The sequence below is a fragment of the Macrobrachium nipponense genome, chromosome 1 (assembly GCF_015104395.2).
Source record: "Macrobrachium nipponense isolate FS-2020 chromosome 1, ASM1510439v2, whole genome shotgun sequence".
Classification (NCBI taxonomy): Eukaryota; Metazoa; Arthropoda; class Malacostraca; order Decapoda; family Palaemonidae; genus Macrobrachium; species Macrobrachium nipponense.
The window spans coordinates 3002436-3020063 of record NC_087200.1 but is presented as its reverse complement, the minus strand read 5'-3'; the positions used below and the strand labels follow the sequence as shown (position 1 = coordinate 3020063).

Below are 17628 nucleotides of genomic sequence, written 5' to 3'. Positions count from 1 at the left end.
ATATATAATTAAATTCCCACCCACCTCCCCTCAGGAGACAGGGTTCAGAGAGAAAAATCTGACGAAAATGGGAATGATTCCGAGCACCAGCGACAGGGAGCGCGGGGGTGGCGATCACCTGAACTACCAGTGATCTAGCGGTTGCCGCGAGTTTTGAAAATTCTGCCAGTGCGAACAGAGAATATAGCTATATATATACCTGCCAGGTAAGTATACATGAAACTTTGTTATATCATAATAACATCATTATTCAGTCATTCACAAATCCATTACCTACAATTATCCCTTCATGCACCAGAAAATCTTCCCGGTCACTTCAGTTCCTCTTAAAATAAAAAGAAATGAATACTGTATATGGCAGTTACCCAGTAATACTGTGCATTTTGGGTGGATCCCTGAGTATTATACAATGCTTCTTTATGTTGCATTACTTTTACTTTTTTCATTTTTAGAGTTAATTGTTCTCAAGTCATCTTACATTTTAGCTAGTTGCAGTCCTTGCTGTGGTTTTTTTCAACCTTTCCTAATATTAATTATCCTTGTGATTTTTGTGTTCTTAGCTTGAATAATGAGGTGATCAACAATAGGAGTGAGTTTTCAATGATTTATGATTTTTTGAAGCCTAAAGGTTTATAACCAGATTGGATAGTTTTTTCTGTGATGCATATAGTAGTTAACCATATTGGATGGTATTTCCTGTGATGCAGATAGTAGTTTGCTAAGAATTATTTTAGTAGTATGTACGAACTTGCTTTATTGTCTGTCGGAAGAAAAAAGCAATTAGTGCTGTTATGATTTTAGTCTAGTGTAATGTTTTATATATGTAACTTACCAAGTAATTACATAGCTATAGTTTCTAACTGGTGCCGCAGCTAAAATTTTTAATTCGCTGTAGCGATTCTTTTGTTTTGGTGTAGGTAAAAAGCCCCGCCCACTTTCAGGAAAGAGAGGAACAACTAGGCAAAACCTTTCAATATGTTTTTGCCGGCTGACGACGAAGGTTGTCAGCTGTCGGCTAAATTTGCAGTGCGTTTCCTTACTGGTTGTTGGTCTGAGACGAATTGGTGAAGTATTGTTTGCTTTTTGGCAGCAGCATTAGTTATTGATGTTTTTTTCTTGAAAAGACCATAACATCACAATTCAGAAGAATTAGACTTTCCCTACCTTATTTTGACTAGTTACCTACACTAGTACATCTCGCTATTGCAGCAAAGGTTGCAAAACAAAACTTAAGCAAAGTGTGATTTGCATGTTATTTGCTCTACTTGCCATGTGAAGAATGTGCAAACTGGGATCCTAAACAATGGAAATTAACTCATTTTCATCTTTCAAAGTTAGGAAGAGTTAGGAAAAGAAAAATAATTCTTAAGAAGATAGTAAGACTGCAGTTAGTCAGGAATCTGCTAGTAGCATGGATTTACCTGTAATTTCTGTACCAATTATGTCACCTATTCCCAGTTCTGCTAGTCCTCCTGGTTCCCTTACTCAGCTCCCATGATTCTGCCCCCAATGCTATTGCCAACCTGGAATCAAGATTTGATAGGAAGTTCAAATTAATTGTGAATTTTATTGCAGTCTCTTACCGAATAATTATACAGCTGTAGGTTCCTTACGAATGGCAGACAATAGATTCAAAACTTACATGGTGGCGCCGCCAGCGCTGATGTAGGTGACGTCATCTCCCTCCACTCGAGGGAGCTACAGGTACAACTGCCCAGGTAACATCAATTCGTTCTCTGCCGGCTTCTGGTGAACATCGGTGGTCGGTGCAGACTTTTCTTCATTTGTTGGGAAGTTTATCTCTCCAATATTGGTGAAGTATTCAACTTCGTGTTTGTAGGATTGTAGCTTAATTTCTTTTCGGCAATTTTGTGGCTTTACCATCATGTCGGACTCTAGTCCTTCAGTAGTTAGGTTTTGCGCCAGAGGGTGCAAAGTTAGGCTAGTTAAATCAATTTATGATTCGCACACTAAGTGCAATAACCCTTAAACGCCTATTGGACGTATTTTACGTCGACATAGAAGTTTTTTAAAAATTCGCGGAAAAATACTTATAGGCCTACCAGCCGAAAACTTTTGAATCACGCGCCTTGGGGGATGCTGGGAGTTCACGAATCAAGGTGTTGTTTTGTTTACGATCGTTACACAGGCGCGCAAGCGCGAATTTCTTTCTTATCGCACTAAAAAGTATCAGTGACACATTCAGAAATTTTGTCACTTTGACATAATTTTTGCACCATTTTAAATTAGCCGTTACATAGAGTATTATATATGAAAATGTGCGCAATTTCATGTAGAATACAACAAAAAATATTCATGATTGTAGCTTTTTTCAGTTTTGAAATATTTTCATATAAATAATGATAGGTGCCAAAATTTCAACCTTCGGTCAACTTTGACTCTACCAAAATGGTTGAAAAATGCAATTGTAAGCTAAAACTCTTATATTTTAGTAATATTCAATCATTTACCTTCATTTTGCAACAAATTGGAAATCTCTAGCACAATATTTTGATTTATGGTGAATTTATGAAAAAAACTTTTTCCTTACTTCCGTGCGGTAACTCTTCCGAAAAAATCATGTGCGATTGTCCTAATGTTTGCACCATTTTAAATTAGCAGTTACATAAAGTTTTATATATGGAAATGTGCGCAATTTAGTGCACAATACAACTAAAAACAACCCATGGTTGTAGCTTTTATCAGTTTTGAAATATTTATATATAAATAATGATAAGTGCCAAAATTTCAACCTTTGGTCAACTTTGTCTCTACTGAAATAGTCGAAAAATGCAATTGTAAGCTAAAACTCTTATATTCTAGTAATATTCAATCATTTACCTTCATTTTGCAACAAATTGGAAGTCTCTAGCACAATATTTTGATTTATGGTGAATTTATGAAAAAAAAAACATTTTCCTTACTTCCGCTCGGTAACTCTTCCGAAAAAATCATACGTGCGATTGTCGTAATGTTTGCACCATTTTAAATTAGCCATTACTTAAAGTTTTATATATGAAAATGTGCGCAATTTCATGTAGAATACAACCTAAATAATTGAAGGTTGTAGCTTTTCTCATTTTCGAAATATTTGCATATAAATCAGGATAAATAGAAAAAAACCACGTTGTCAACTTTGACTCTACCGAAATGGTCAAAAAACGCAATTGTAAGCTAAAACTCTTACATTCTAGTAATATTCAGTCATTTATCTTCATTTTGAAACAAATTCGAAGTCTCTAGCACAATATTTAGATTTATGATGAATTAAAAAAAAAAACTTTCCTTCCCTCCGTGCGAGGATTCTCCGCCGCAAATCTCCGAAATGCGTACGTCGCATTCTCAGAATATTTGCTCCGTTTCATATTAGGCATTTTATAGAGTATTATATATGAAAATGTGCGCAATTTCATGTAGAATATAACAAAAAAATAATTGAAGGTTGTAGCTTTTCTCATTTTCAAAATATTTGCATATAAAAAAAAATATTTAAAAAATTTAACATTCGGTCAACTTTAACGTGTTCGAAATGGTTGAAAACTGCAATTTTAAGCTAAAACTCTTACAGTATAGTAATATTCAATCATTTATCTTCATTTTGAAACAAATTAGAAGTCTCTAGAACAATATTGAGATTTATGGTGAATTTTTATGTCCGCACATTACGAATTCATGCATCATTTTGTGATAATATTTTCTCTGTGTTGCTTTGATCGTTTTACAATGTGTTGTATACCAAAATGATCGCAATTTAGTGTACAATACAATGAAAAAAAATTAACTCGTTAGCTTTAACTGCTTTGCTCACAGCGCGATTTGAATACAATTATATATGAAATTTCGTTTTTGCGCTATCATATATCGCATTATTTATATATGATAATGAAATTTTTTTCATTTCTGATGGTTGCATACTAAACTTCAGGCAATGACAAAAAAAGGAGCCAAAAGTGAACTCTTAATCTTGAAAATTAAGCGCGCTGTGATTTTTTGAAAAAAATATTTTTTCCGCTTCGGCGCTCACTCCGAGACCCCCTCGGCATACAGGAGACGATTTTTATTATAGCCCTTCGGCTTTTAAGGGATAAGTGTAGGGGTTGTGAATGCTTGAGAGAATCAACTTGTGATGAATGCAAGGATTGGAGTGAACAACAGTGGAAAGTTTTGTTTCTCACTCGGGGAAGGTAATTAAGGATAGGAAGAGGAAGGCGGCTCTCAGAGTTGAAAGTATGACTAGTTTAGCTTCTTCTATCGAAGCACCTGCTCCTATTCCTTCTCCTTCTCCTCTCATTATGTCTCCGATCTTGAGTCCTCCTACTCCTGCACCTGTAACTCCCTTATCAACTTCCCGTGGAGTTTCTCCTGACACCATTGCTAGCCTCGAATCTAAATTTGAAAAGAAATTTTGATGTATTAGCGAATACTGTTATGCAGTTAGGGTTATCTGTAAAGTCTTTCATTGAAAAGACTTCTAGTGTTATTGATACAAATGAGCTTGTTCATAAAGTGTGAAGGTTCTTGCATATAAACAATGAATGTTCCTGAAGAAATAGTCTGAGCTAAATATGCGCAGTGCTACGTCATCACCCGTTGGTGGACTGATTATGAGTTATGGCAGATGATAGCACATTTGTTTCCCAATCATTTCCATTTTGATCGTTAGTTGAATGGAATATAGAATTTAGACCAAAGTCCAAGCACTGTGACCAAAGAGATCATTCAGTACTGAAAGGGAAATTGAGAGTAGAAAGGCTTAAAAGGTATAACAGGAGGAGAGCCTCGCAATTGCACTATGATCATTGGTGCCGAGTCAACCAGCGCCGTCAGTTTCAAAGGAAGTTCATGCAGTGCGACTTTTGGGCAACTTTCAAAGTCATTATATTAACACTCAGTTACCGCTCATGATGTATCGATAGTGAATCTATGGTTTGCATCATGGTATTTAAAAAGTCTGAACACTTGCACCAGCTAGGGTTAAGACTTAAAATTAGCAATTTTTAGGGAGTGGCTATTATTGGCGTACTGTCCATGGCAGCACATAATTGGGGGCAAACTGTCTATGGTGGCGAATTGTCTGTATCTGAGAAGCTATATACCAGAGTTGGAAGAGATTCCATGGCCAAGGCACCCAGAATATCTCTAAACCATACATAGAATCAATTTTGAATATTCTACCATGTAAAATGGAACTTGTTCTGCAGTTGGTCAGTGCAATAGCCATTGATCCGGTCAACATTGCTATTTTGTAGATAGCTGGCTTCTTTTGTTTCTGAGAGGATAGGGAGCTGTCAATCTTAAGACATGAAATGTTATAGGGTGACCTTTCTGTAGTCTTGAACTGCATGGACTTGACTTAGGTTCTTCATTGAAACTCAGTGACTTATGCCAGCACATAATCGTCAGTAGGTGCTAAGACCCCTGAGTTGAATCTCTTGATATAGCTTGTACATGAGCTTTCAATCAGGCCTCTTTAACAGATCTAATAATGAAGGTATTCAGGTGAGCAAGACACACAGTCTCTTGAGTAATGTAACTCTTATTAGGTAGTGGAAGTAGGTCTGACCTTTGGGGCTAGCTTTGTTACAGGGACTTGAACACAGGTAGTCAGGACCAAGCCACTTTATCCTTTGCCATTCCAGCTCCAGCACCATATCAAGGACATAATTTTTTATTTCCAAGCAATTTCAGAGCTGCACCTCTGGAGAAACTAGGGGTTCAGCAAATTCACTCCCAAACTTTTCTTAGCCACTGGATATACCTAGTAGCTCATAAACAAGAATATTATTTTGTTCTGGCTCAGCCACTGGATGTATCAAGAAGCTCGTAAACAGAAATATTATTTTGTTCTGGCTCAGGCAAATTACTCTTATACTAAAAGCATCTAGTTATTTGGCCAGTAATGAAGCAGCACAAGTTAGTGCTTGAAAAAAAGTATATTTTAGTTTAACAAGACCACTCAGCTGATTAACAGCTCTCCTAGGGCTAGCCTGAAGGATTAGATATTTTTACGTGGCTAGGAACCAATTGGTTACTTGGCAACGGGACCTACAGGTTATTATGAGATCCGAACCACATTATATTGAGAAATTAATTTCTAACAACCAGAAATAAATTCCTCTTGAGTCCTTGTTGGCAAAATCTGAGCTCTTTGACTTGATCGACTTTTCAACATGATGTCTGTGCAGTTTCCTATGAAAGCATGATACTCCCCAACCTGTGGCATTTCCTATTAGGTTCAATGCAACAGTAAACAGTGATTAAAAGTACATGAATACTATGCTTTAGATTACATTTACATACAGTGGTACCTTGAGATACGAAATTAATCCGTTCCGAGGCGCCCTTCGTATCATGAGGTTTTCGTATCATGGACCATATTTTACATGTAAAATGGCTAATCCGTTCCAAGCCCTCCAAAAACACCCCAGTAAATTTCATAATAAAGCTAAATTGACCTATAAACAATGAAATACTACAACAAATTGGACCATTCAATACCTAACTTAATAACGTAATGCTAATTACCTGTAAATAAAGTGTATTAGTGTACATGGTATACAAGAAATACTGTACGTATGTAGTAAAATGTGGAAGCTTACCTTTCGAGTGAGGATATCTCCAAAAGTGGCGACAGAGGAGGAGGACAAACGGCAGATACGTACTTACGTACATACACTTAACTTTACGAAACACTTAAAAAAATGTAAGGAAAACTAAACTAAAATTTACGAAACACATTAACAAAACTGTAACACTTAACTTTACAAAAAACTAAAGTAAATTTTTATACATTCAACTTCCCTGGCAGATATATACTTAGCTATAGACTCCGTCGTCCCCAACAGAAATTCGAATTTCGCGGCACACGCTACAGGTAGGTCAGGTGATCTATCGCCACTGCCGCTGGGTGGCAGAACTAGGAACCATCCCATTTTCTAAAACAGATTTGCTCTGTCGAGGGTAGCCATAACATCGTTGTTGTTACCTCCTGACTTGGATTTCGTTTGTCATCGCCGTTGATCTTCTGGACTGTCTTTTTGGTGACGTATTTGGATCTGTGGTTTGGCATACGCTTTTGTGGAACGTTTTTTGGATTTTGGCTTTGGATTTTGCTCAAAAATGTCTGATTCTAGCTGCGAAGTTAGAAGATGTATGAATGAGGGTTGTTTGGTGAGGCTACCGAAAGTGTCGTTAGATCCTCACAAGGTATGCAAGAAGTGTAGGGGATATGAATGCACGAGAAATAACACGTGTGGTGAATGTGTGAATATGGATGAGGAAGGATGGAAGAAACTAGATTCCTACTTAAGGAAACTAGAGAGAGATAGGGTTAGAAAGGCTGTCTCCAGAAGTATGAGTAGATCACGCTCTAACGAGCCAGTTAGTATAACTAACCCCCAAGTAATTGCTTCCTCACATGCAGTATCAACCTCTCCTGTAGCAGATGTTGCAAGTTCTGCTGCGGAGATTGCAAATCTGAAGACCGCATTAAGAAGGATGGAGCTTGAAATGCAAGCTCTTAAAGGTAAGAATGTGGAAAGTGACGTAAGTGTCCCCAGTGTAGTGGAGGGTGCGTCTGATCGGCTCTGTCTCGCTCCCAGACCTAGACCTCTTCCAAGCTCCCAGGCCCAGAGGAGAAGGAATGTCGACAGTCGTACGGAGGTTACGGAGAATCCCCACCGGTCAGGCGTCCCCTCGGCCGAATCTGTAGCGTCCCAGACTGCCAAGGATCGCCATTGGAAAGGCATCCTGAAAGAGTTGCTTTTCGTCATCCGATTCCGTCTCCTCGAAGAAGTGGATGACTTCCGACGAACTGGTCGGCGTCCGATCAAGGAGGAGTTTTGGGAAAGCTTCCGAACGTTTGGACTCGAGCCCGGAACGTTTTCCGGACGATTCTCCCTACGAGAGGAAAAGAGCCAAAAGGACAATATCTCGATCTCCTACACCTTCCAGAGCGCATTCTCCTATTCATGACAAAGAGAAGGAAGAAACAGCGACGGACATCCTACGTAAAATGCAGGAGCAGATTTCCTCTTTAGTAGGAGTATTGAGAAAAGACCTCCCGAGGAAAAAGGACGATTTTATTCCGGTTAAGAGATCTCGTCCGAAGGGCGTTCCGGACTCCAGACTTATCTCCTCTACTCCTCGTACGAGTACAGAGGGGAATAAAGAAAGAAGGATGAAAACTCATAGAATTGAGACGCAACATACGGACAATGACGAAGAGTGTCCGAGTCGGACAGAACCACCCAGGCGCTCGGCGCCAGAATTGGACTACTCGGACGTGGGAAAAAAAGTGTCCTACGCGGACGGCGCCAACCAGACACCATTCGCCAGAAGCGGACAGCCCGGACAGGCAGATATGTCCTATGCAGACAACTATGTTCAAGCGATGCGTGCCTACCGCGGACAGCCGTGGCAAGGCGGACAGCCTGGATAGGAAAAAACGTCGTGCGCAGGCAACTCCGTCCGGGCGCCAGGAGCCAGAAGCGGACAAGACGGACAGGCAGAAGTGTCGTACTGGAATGACACCAGCCAAGCGCCCAAGTTCCATATGTGGGACAGCTCGGACAGACGACACAGTCCGAGACGGACACAGATACGTCCAAGCGCATTGAAAGATTTTCTTCAAAAGAACAATACGGAGAAATCAACCAGGAAGCGTCTCTTTATGATTGGACCAGGAACGGATTTCTCTGGACAGAGATGAAAGACGTCGCACAGGCGGCCGTCGTCCTGTTCACGATATGTCCGTTTCTGGTGAAAATCTGCCGCAAGCGCAGCTGTCTCCTGAGAAGAATGCAAAATGTCGCACAGGCGGCCGTCATTCTTGTCAGGAGGGCTTAGATGATGATCGGGTTTTTTCTCAGGATCGGCATTCTCCCAACAGGGACACAAGATGTCGCACAGCGGCCGTCGACCTTGTCGGGAGGCAGTTGATCCTGCGAAGAGTCCTTCACCTTGCGAGAAGAGACGTTCTCCCTCGGCTAATAATGATTCTCCGGTGGAACTTGCATTAGAAGATGTCTCTGACACCGAAGATCAAAAAGCGGCGGACTATCAGACTACAAAGCGTTGGCTGCGCTTTTACTCCAAGAATTTGGAGATTCATTGAGTCCTGCCGCTCCTCCTTCCCCTCGGTGTCGCTGTTCACGAGCGCGAAAACCGCAAGTCGTCCTCCTTCTTGAAGATGCGGCCGACAATTTCCATGAAGAAGCTTTGCAGTCTTTTGGAAATTGGCTTAACTCCAAGAAGGAGGCGGGAAAGACTGTCTTTACCTGCCCTCCCTCCAGACTTTCTGGGAGGAGGGGTATCTGGTATGAGACAGGCGAAGCAATGGGACTCGCCCTCCCAGCGACTGCAGAGGCAGATTTCTCAACGCTGGTGGACGCGTCAAGGAGACGCTCTCTTTCTTCAGCCAAGACAACTTGGGGAATGTCTGAAATGGACCATCTCCTCAAGGGATTGTTCCATGTCTTGGAAGTTTTCAACTTTCTGGACTGGTCCCTTGGGGTGATGGCCAAGAGGACACAAGACAATGAACAACTGAGCCCCGATATCCTTAATAGTATTTTGACTTGTATGGATAAAGCAGTGCAAGACGGATCGGGAGAAGTGGCCTCCCTTTTCGGGGCGGGAATACTTAAGAAGAGAACTGTATTCAGTTCTTTTCTTACGAAAGCTGTCTCTCTGGCACAGAGGTCATCCCTTCTGTACGCTCCTCTGTCTAACCAGCTTTTCCCTTCTCAGTTAGTGAAAGATATTTCTCACTCACTTACCGAGAAGGCGACACAGGACCTTCTGGTTCAATCAACCAAAAGGCCGAGGACAGCTGTTCCTGCCATGAAGGGGGAGACACGGGTCCCGAAGCCGCCCTTTCGAGGGAGTTCATCTTCGAGATCCTCCTTTAAGAAGAGAGGAGCAGAAAGAAGAGGTAGGGCTTCTGCCTTTAGACCTACCAAGAAAAGCAAATGAACCTCAAGTCCTCCAAACACCAGTAGGCGCCAGACTACTGAATTTTGCAGAAGAATGGACGTCGAGAGGGGCGGACAACTGGTCCCTCTCAATTGTGAGGAGAGGATATCTCATCCCCTTCAGGGACAGACCTCCCTTGACGTCTATTCCGAGAGAACTGTCGGCGAAGTACGCGGACCCTGTCAAGAGGAAGATCCTTCTGCAATTAGTAGAACAAATGTTGGACAAGGAGGCCATAGAATTAGTACCGGATCCACACTCTCAGGGCTTTTACAATCGACTATTCCTAGTTCCGAAAGCCTCGGGAGGGTGGAGACCTGTCCTGGATGTGAGCACACTGAACCGATTCGTAGAGAAACAGAAGTTCTCTATGGAAACATCCAAATCGGTGCTAGCGGCTCTGCGTCCAGGAGATTGGATGGCCTCCTTGGATCTACAAGACGCATATTTTCACGTCCCTCTTCATCCGTCATCGAGGAAATATCTACGATTCATGATGCAGGGAAGGGTCTTTCAATTCAGGGCCATGTGCTTCGGCCTGTCTACGGCTCCTCAAGTGTTCACCAACCTTATGAGGAACGTAGCACGGTGGCTTCATCTGGAGGGGGTGAACATATCCCTCTATCTGGACGACTGGCTAATAAGGGCCAAGTCAAAAGAACAATGTTTGAAGGACGTAGAAACGACGTTGAATCTCATTCGCTCACTCGGACTGCTCGTGAACCTCGAGAAGTCTCAGATGGTCCCCAGCCAAGACATTGTCTATCTGGGGATTCAGATGGATTCTCGGGGTTTTCGAGCATTTCCATCGCAAGACAGAATTGCTCGAGGCTTGGAGAAAATATCAAACTTCTTAGGGAAAGAATGAAGCTCAGCGAGGGAATGGTTAAGTCTTCTGGGCACCCTTTCGTCGCTGGAGCAGTTCGTTTCCCTAGGGAGGCTCAATCTGAGACCTCTGCAATTTTACCTGCAAAGAATGTGGGACAGAAAGAAAGGGGATCTTTCGGATCAGTTTCCCATTCTTCAAGAAATAAAATTAGACCTGAGGTGGTGGTTAACCCCGCTTCAGAAGAACGAAGGCATATCCCTTGCGATTCGGAACCCTCTCCTAGTGTTGTTTTCCGACGCCTCGGAAACGGGATGGGAGCACAACTCTAGGAAAGAAGGAAGTGTCAGGAACCTGGACAGGAGAACAGGTGTCCTGGCATATAAATGTAAAAGAACTTATGGCAGTTCATCTAGCCTTGAAGTACTTCGAGTCGGAGGTCAGAGGCGTGGTAGTCCAGGTAAATTCGGACAATACCACGGCTCTGGCTTACATCCGAAAACAGGGGGGGACTCACTCGCTTACACTATACAAGATAGCGAGAGACCTCTTGATATGGGCAGAGGAACGAGGCACTGTATTGCTGACGAGGTTTGTACAAGGGACAAAAAATGTCAGAGCAGACAGACTCAGCAGGAAGAACCAGGTCCTTCCAACAGAGTGGACCCTACACTCCGAAGTCTGCCGAAAGCTCTGGTCTCTCTGGGGGAAGCCTCAGATAGACCTGTTTGCCACGTTTCTCTCCAGAAGGATAGAAAACTTTTGCTCCATTGTAGAAGATCCAAGAGCAATAGTGATAGATGCTTTTCTCATGGACTGGTCGGGCATAGATGCCTACGCTTTTCCCCCGTTCAAGATTCTGGGGGAAGTGTTAAGAAAGTTCCGTTCCTCGGAGGCAACGAAACTGACTCTAATTGCACCATATTGGCCCGCTCGAGATTGGTTCACAGAGGTACTGGAATGGACGGTGGACTTCCCCAGATCTCTTCCCATGAGGACAGATCTGCTCAAACAACCCCACTTCGAGAGATATCACGGAAACATCCACGCTCTCTCCCTGACTGCCTTTCGACTATCGAAAGACTTGTCAGAGCGAGAGGCTTTTCGCGAAAAGCTGCAAGCGCAATTGCCAGAGCCCGCAGGTCCTCTACTCTGCGGGTCTATCAATCGAAGTGGGAAGTCTTCCGTAGATGGTGTAGGTCGAAGAAGCTGTCCTCTTCCGATACCTCTGTGACCGAAATTGCTGATTTCCTTATCTTCCTTAGAGAGGAATCACGTTTAGCTGTTTCTACCATAAAAGGTTATAGAAGTATGCTCTCGGCTGTATTTAGAAACAGGGGCCTTAACATAGAAGACAATAAGGATCTCCATGATTTGATAAGATCCTTTGGTACTACAAAGTCTAAATCCTTTATCACTCCAAGTTGGAACCTAGATGTGGTCCTCCAGTTTCTCTCTTCGGATACTTTCGAACCACCTGATAAGGCATCCTTTAGAGACCTCTCGAGGAAGTGCATTTTTCTCTTGACCCTCGCGACGGCCAAGAGGGTCAGTGAGATACATGCATTAAACTCTCGGGTAGGTTTTAGAGGAGATTCTGCTGTTGTCTCTTTCCAACCTTTGTTTTTGGCCAAGAATGAGAATCCTTCTAAGCCTTGGCCCAGAAGTTTTGAAATCAAGGGCCTCTCTCCCCTTGTGGGTAGAGAAACAGAAAGGTCTCTCTGTCCGGTCAGAGCACTGAAGTTTTATCTGAAGAGAAAGAGTCAACTTCAAGGTTGTAATCAGAGCCTATGGTGCGCGGTAAGGAACCCGAAGAGGCAAATGTCGAAGAACGCATTAGCATTCTTCGTAAGAAATGTGATAACGGAGGCTCACATGAAATGCCAAGAGGAAACATTGAAGCTGCTTAGGGTTAGAGCACACGAAGTCCGTGCAATTGCAACTTCCCTAGCCTTTAATAGAAATATGTCAATGAAAGACATATTAGCAGCAACATATTGGAGATGCAACTCTGTATTTGCCTCCCACTACTTAAAAGACGTCAGAGTGACTTATTGAAAAGTGTTTTTCTCTTGGACCTTATGTATCAGCGGATACCGTGCTGGGACAGGGAGCTGGTACTGATCCTTAAATATATTGTTTTTTAACTAAAAGATTGTTTGGTTTTGAGTTTTTTATGGTCGTTTGAAAGGATGTTGGGGGGATAACTCCTTTCAATCGTAGTACTAACCCCGGTATTAGGATCAGGTGATCGGGATCGGTGTTATGCTCCTTAATGATGCCATATGGCAAGGTGTTTTGTCATGTAAGTGGATAGGACCCCATTGACAAAGATCCTTTGGTTCTGTCGAGTAAGTGGATAAGACCCCATCGACAGACCATCAAGAATTCTTAGCATGAGGTCACTACCTCGCTGAGGCTCTTGAGGCGATGTAAGCTCCTAGGCAGTAGCCATGAAGTCTTTCGCCGACACAGGTAGGAACCAAGGTTTCTTATATTATTGTTACCTACAACGTATATTGTTCCCTGTCTATTCAGTAATTAGCTGTCTCTTACCCTCCGCCAAAGGTGCCAATCAGCTAAGTATATATCTGCCAGGGAAGTTGGTATGTATAAAAATGATATTGTCATGATACAATAAAGTTTTATACATACTTACCTGGCAGATATATACTATTAAATGGCCCACCCAGCCTCCCCTCAGGAGACAGGTGGAAGAGCAAATCTGTTTTAGAAAATGGGATGGTTCCTAGTTCTGCCACCCAGCGGCAGTGGCGGTAGATCACCTGACCTACCTATAGCGTGTGCCGCGAAATTCGAATTTCTGTCGGGGACGACGGAGTCTATAGCTAAGTATATATCTGCCAGGTAAGTATGTATAAAACTTTATTGTATCATGACAATATCATTTTTTTTTTTTTTTTTTTTTTTTTTTTTACTTTTTATACTTTACGTAGTTTTTTTTTTTTTTTTTTTTTTTTCTTTTCTTCATCACCACTTTCAACTTTCTGTTTTTTATCACTTGGTTCTTCATTTTTGCTTACTCCTGCTAATGCTAAAGGCCTCTTTAAAAAATAACTATCCAAGGAAGATTGCTTCTGCCTACTTTTCCAATGTTCCTGAAACGACTCAGGCAAATGTCATCGAACTGCGCAAGCATACGACCTGTGTGAGCCTTTTCGGGGTGTCTTTTTTTCTACAGACAATTGCACTTTATGAAAAGCGGCTAGAACATCCTTAATTTCTGCCGTTGTCATAGGGTCGCCCTCTTCCGCCGCTGCTAGAGAACTCCTTTTGAACGGCGTCATGTTGCATGGCCTCCAACTCCTTCAGGTCATCCGTCGTAAGCTCCTCTTGGTGCTCCTCGAGAAGGTCGTTGATGTCATCCTTGTCGACGACGAGCCCCATGGACTTGCCGAGTGCAACGATCTTGTCAAGATCTGGTTGCAAAACAGTTTCAGGATCGTCAACTGTTCCTGAATCTGCAGCACCAGCTTTGCCCACGTCGAATCCCTCGAAGTCTCGGGCGGATACAGCATCAGGCCAGAGTTTCCTCCACGAGGAATTCAAGGTTCACCTCGAAACCTCCTGCCAAGCTTGGTCGATGAGTCGGATGCATATGACGATGTCGAAATGCTCCTTCCAAAATTCACACAAGGCGAGGTTTGTGGTATTGGTGATGTCGAAACATCTCTTGAAAAGATGTTTCGTGTACAGCTTCTTAAAGTTCAATATCACTTGCTGGTCCATGGGCTGGAGGAGAGGGGTGGTGTTAGGCGGAAGATAAAGAATCTTGATGAAGGAATACTCCTCTAGGATATCTTCCTCGAGGCCAGGAGGGTGGGGAGGGGCATTGTCCAACACCAGCAGACATTTCAGGGGGAGGTGCTTCTCTTCCAAGAATTTCTTCACTGTCGTGCCGGAACGCAGATTTACCCACTCGGTGAACAAAAGCCTCGTTACCCAGGCTTTCGCATTAGCCCTCCTTAAGCACTTTGTGGGCCTTGAAGGCCCGAGGAGTCTTGGAATGATACACCAGTAGGGGCTTCACCTTGCAATCCCCACTGGCGTTGGAACAAAGTGCGAGCGTAAGCCTGTCTTTCATAGGCTTATGCCCGGGTAGCTTCTTCTCTTCCTCCGTGATGTACGTCCGACGAGGCATTTTTTTTCAAAAAAGGCCAGTCTCATCACAGTTGAAGACTTGCTGAGAACTGTAGCCTTCCTTGGTCATCATCTCGTCGAATGTCTTTTTAAAGACTTTGGCCGCTTTCGTGTCCGAGCTGGCAGCCTCCCCATGCCGCACCACCGAATGGATGCCAGTCCGTTTACGAAATTTCTCAAACCATCCATGCGAAGCCTTGAACTCTGGGGTTGGCGTTGAAGTCCCTTCCCCTCCGTCGTCTTCCATCTGGGCAATAAAATCGCCGAAAATAGCGCTGGCCTTGTGGGAGATTGCCGTCTCCGTTACCGTATCACCAGCGATTTCTTTGTCTTTTATCCAGACAAGAAGCAGCCGTTCCATCTCGTTGTGCACGTGGGTCCTCTTGCTGGACAAAATAGTGATGCCCTTGGAAGGTGTAGCTGTTTTGATGACATCCTTCTGCTTAAGGATGGTGCCTGTTGTCGACGGATTTCGGCCGTATTCCTTGGCGATCACACTCAATCGCATGCCAGCTTCATACTTCTTGATAATCTCCATCTTTGTCTCCAAAGAGAGCATTCGCTTCTTTCCGTGAATTTCAACTTTCTTGGGACCCATGATTACGTATATACTGTACGTAATTTACGTATAAGTAGAATAAAGTTTTCACACAACACAATAAAGTATGTATACTGCAACGAAATCACTAACGAATTTACGTTACCAAACGAAATCGTTAGACCGAACGAATACCGCGTGTGTACGATAACGATGCTGCTACCGAGTGGCCGAGGCACGCCGCTACGTACATAGATGCATCATGGGAGGGATGCTGACCAATAGGAGAGAAGGATCTCATGGCGGTGACTAGCATCAGGAACCAATGGGAGAGCAGGAGGATGGTGGCGAGTCTACTCAGTTGGCGGCGCGCGAGTTTCAAAATTCTTATCGGTGGTTCGGGCAAATCTCGGACTTTACAGAAACCTTTCGTATCTTGAAAACTTTTCGTATGTAGAGCCGTTAAAATTTTCGTATTAGCTTTCGTATCTCGAGTTTTTCGTAAGTTGAGCCTTTCGCATCTCGAGGAACCACTGTATTAAGATTCTAGTACTGTATCATGAAGGCATTTTGAGTGGCTTTTAGAAATGGTTTGTGATGCTTATGATCAATCCAAAGGAGCTATCCTGCAGATCCTTTAGGTCTCGGTTATCTAATTTTGGTGTTTTTAGCAGTGCAATTATTTAAAGTGAGTTTTAGGCTAATCACAAGTAATGAGTTTGTTGTGAGACAAATATATTTTTGGGAAACAAAACTGATATTTTTATATTAACCCAGCTCTAATAGTGTAATTTTCATCCTCCCATCTTCACTAATTTCTTGCGGTTCATAGGTCTCAGGAAATGAATAATGTGATGTATAGGTGCTTGTCATCGGTGGTCCACCTGTGCATGTTTTCTTTCTTTCTCTTAAAAAGGGCTGAAGTTAATGAGATGATTCATGGCATGCAGAAAGGTTAATTATTAGCAGTTGGGTTATTTGAGAAAGTTGATTTTGTTCTTTATATATTCAAACCAGATGATCACATATGTCTCATTTGGACAAGGAGAGATTTAAGAGAGGTTTATTCACTAAGAGAATCTTCATATTATTTTAGGGTGAAGAGGATGAGCCCCCTAGTAAAAAGCAGTACTTTGATAGTAGCAGAGGAGTTACACTGAGGGAGAGGGAGACATCTGGTGGTGCTCTAACTGTAAGTACCATTAGAATTTGTTATGTGTGAAGTATGTAAATATGTTAATAGTACGTCATTTATAGCATTTTTTGTAGCTTTAAAGATAAGGTACTTGTAATTACATTATTTAGTTAATTTATTTTTTCTTTCTTTTAAAAGTAAAACAAAAATCCAGAATGGTTTCATAATTGAAAAGAAAACTTATTTGCGTCCCAAAGCTGTGGCCTCACTGATAAATTTTTTGTCGTGTGTCACCTGTGTAAGTTAAGGCATATTTATTTTGTGGTTGAGTTTCTTATTTAAATTATTAGCCTGACAGAAAAGACAGTCTAATGTCATTAGAGAAATATTGTCTGTTAGAAAGGCAGATAATTAAATATAAGTATTTTAATTCTTGATAGAATTAGAAGCACTGACTCTGAAAACTCTACTTGTCTTTTAATGCAATGGCAAATGGGATGGACAATCCACTTGTTTTTTTAAGTCCAGAAGAAAAGAATGAGACTTGGCTCTAAGTGCATGAATAGACCCCATTGTATAAGAACAATGTTATAAGCATCAGGAAATACCAAAGGTTGTTATTAAGTATAACATTTTCAAAGGTTTACAATAATATAGACACCCAGACTGTGAATTGAGGTATCAAATTTGTTCAAAATGTATTGGTTGCAATCAACTCAAAATTATTTGCCAGGTAAGGCAGTAGTAATTATGTTTAATGACTGGATGAGTAAATAATCACAATTTACTTAGCCTACTTCGCAAACACTTATTAAGAAGTAAAGTCAATACAAACAGGAACAGGAAAAACTGTAGTATAAATACAGTGTAGTAAATATATTACATGAGATCACCCAATTTTTTAAAAGGTAGCACTTTTTTAATTATCCAACATGAGCACAAGTTAAAATCAAGCCATAAAAGCTGTTAACTAGCTGAACAGGCCTCCAGTAA

At 42.0% G+C, this 17628-nt stretch overlaps 1 protein-coding gene across 4 annotated transcripts in view; it reads left to right on the top strand.

Moving 5' to 3' along the window:
- The window catches only part of LOC135219098 (bromodomain-containing protein 7-like), a 339758-nt gene that overhangs the window by 234021 nt on the left and 88109 nt on the right, over positions 1-17628 (top strand). For all 4 annotated transcript variants that reach the window (XM_064255538.1, XM_064255535.1, XM_064255536.1 and 1 more), the window contains one exon: positions 16597-16692. In XM_064255538.1, coding sequence (XP_064111608.1) covers positions 16597-16692 — 96 coding nt within the window. The remainder of the gene's footprint in view (positions 1-16596; positions 16693-17628) is intronic.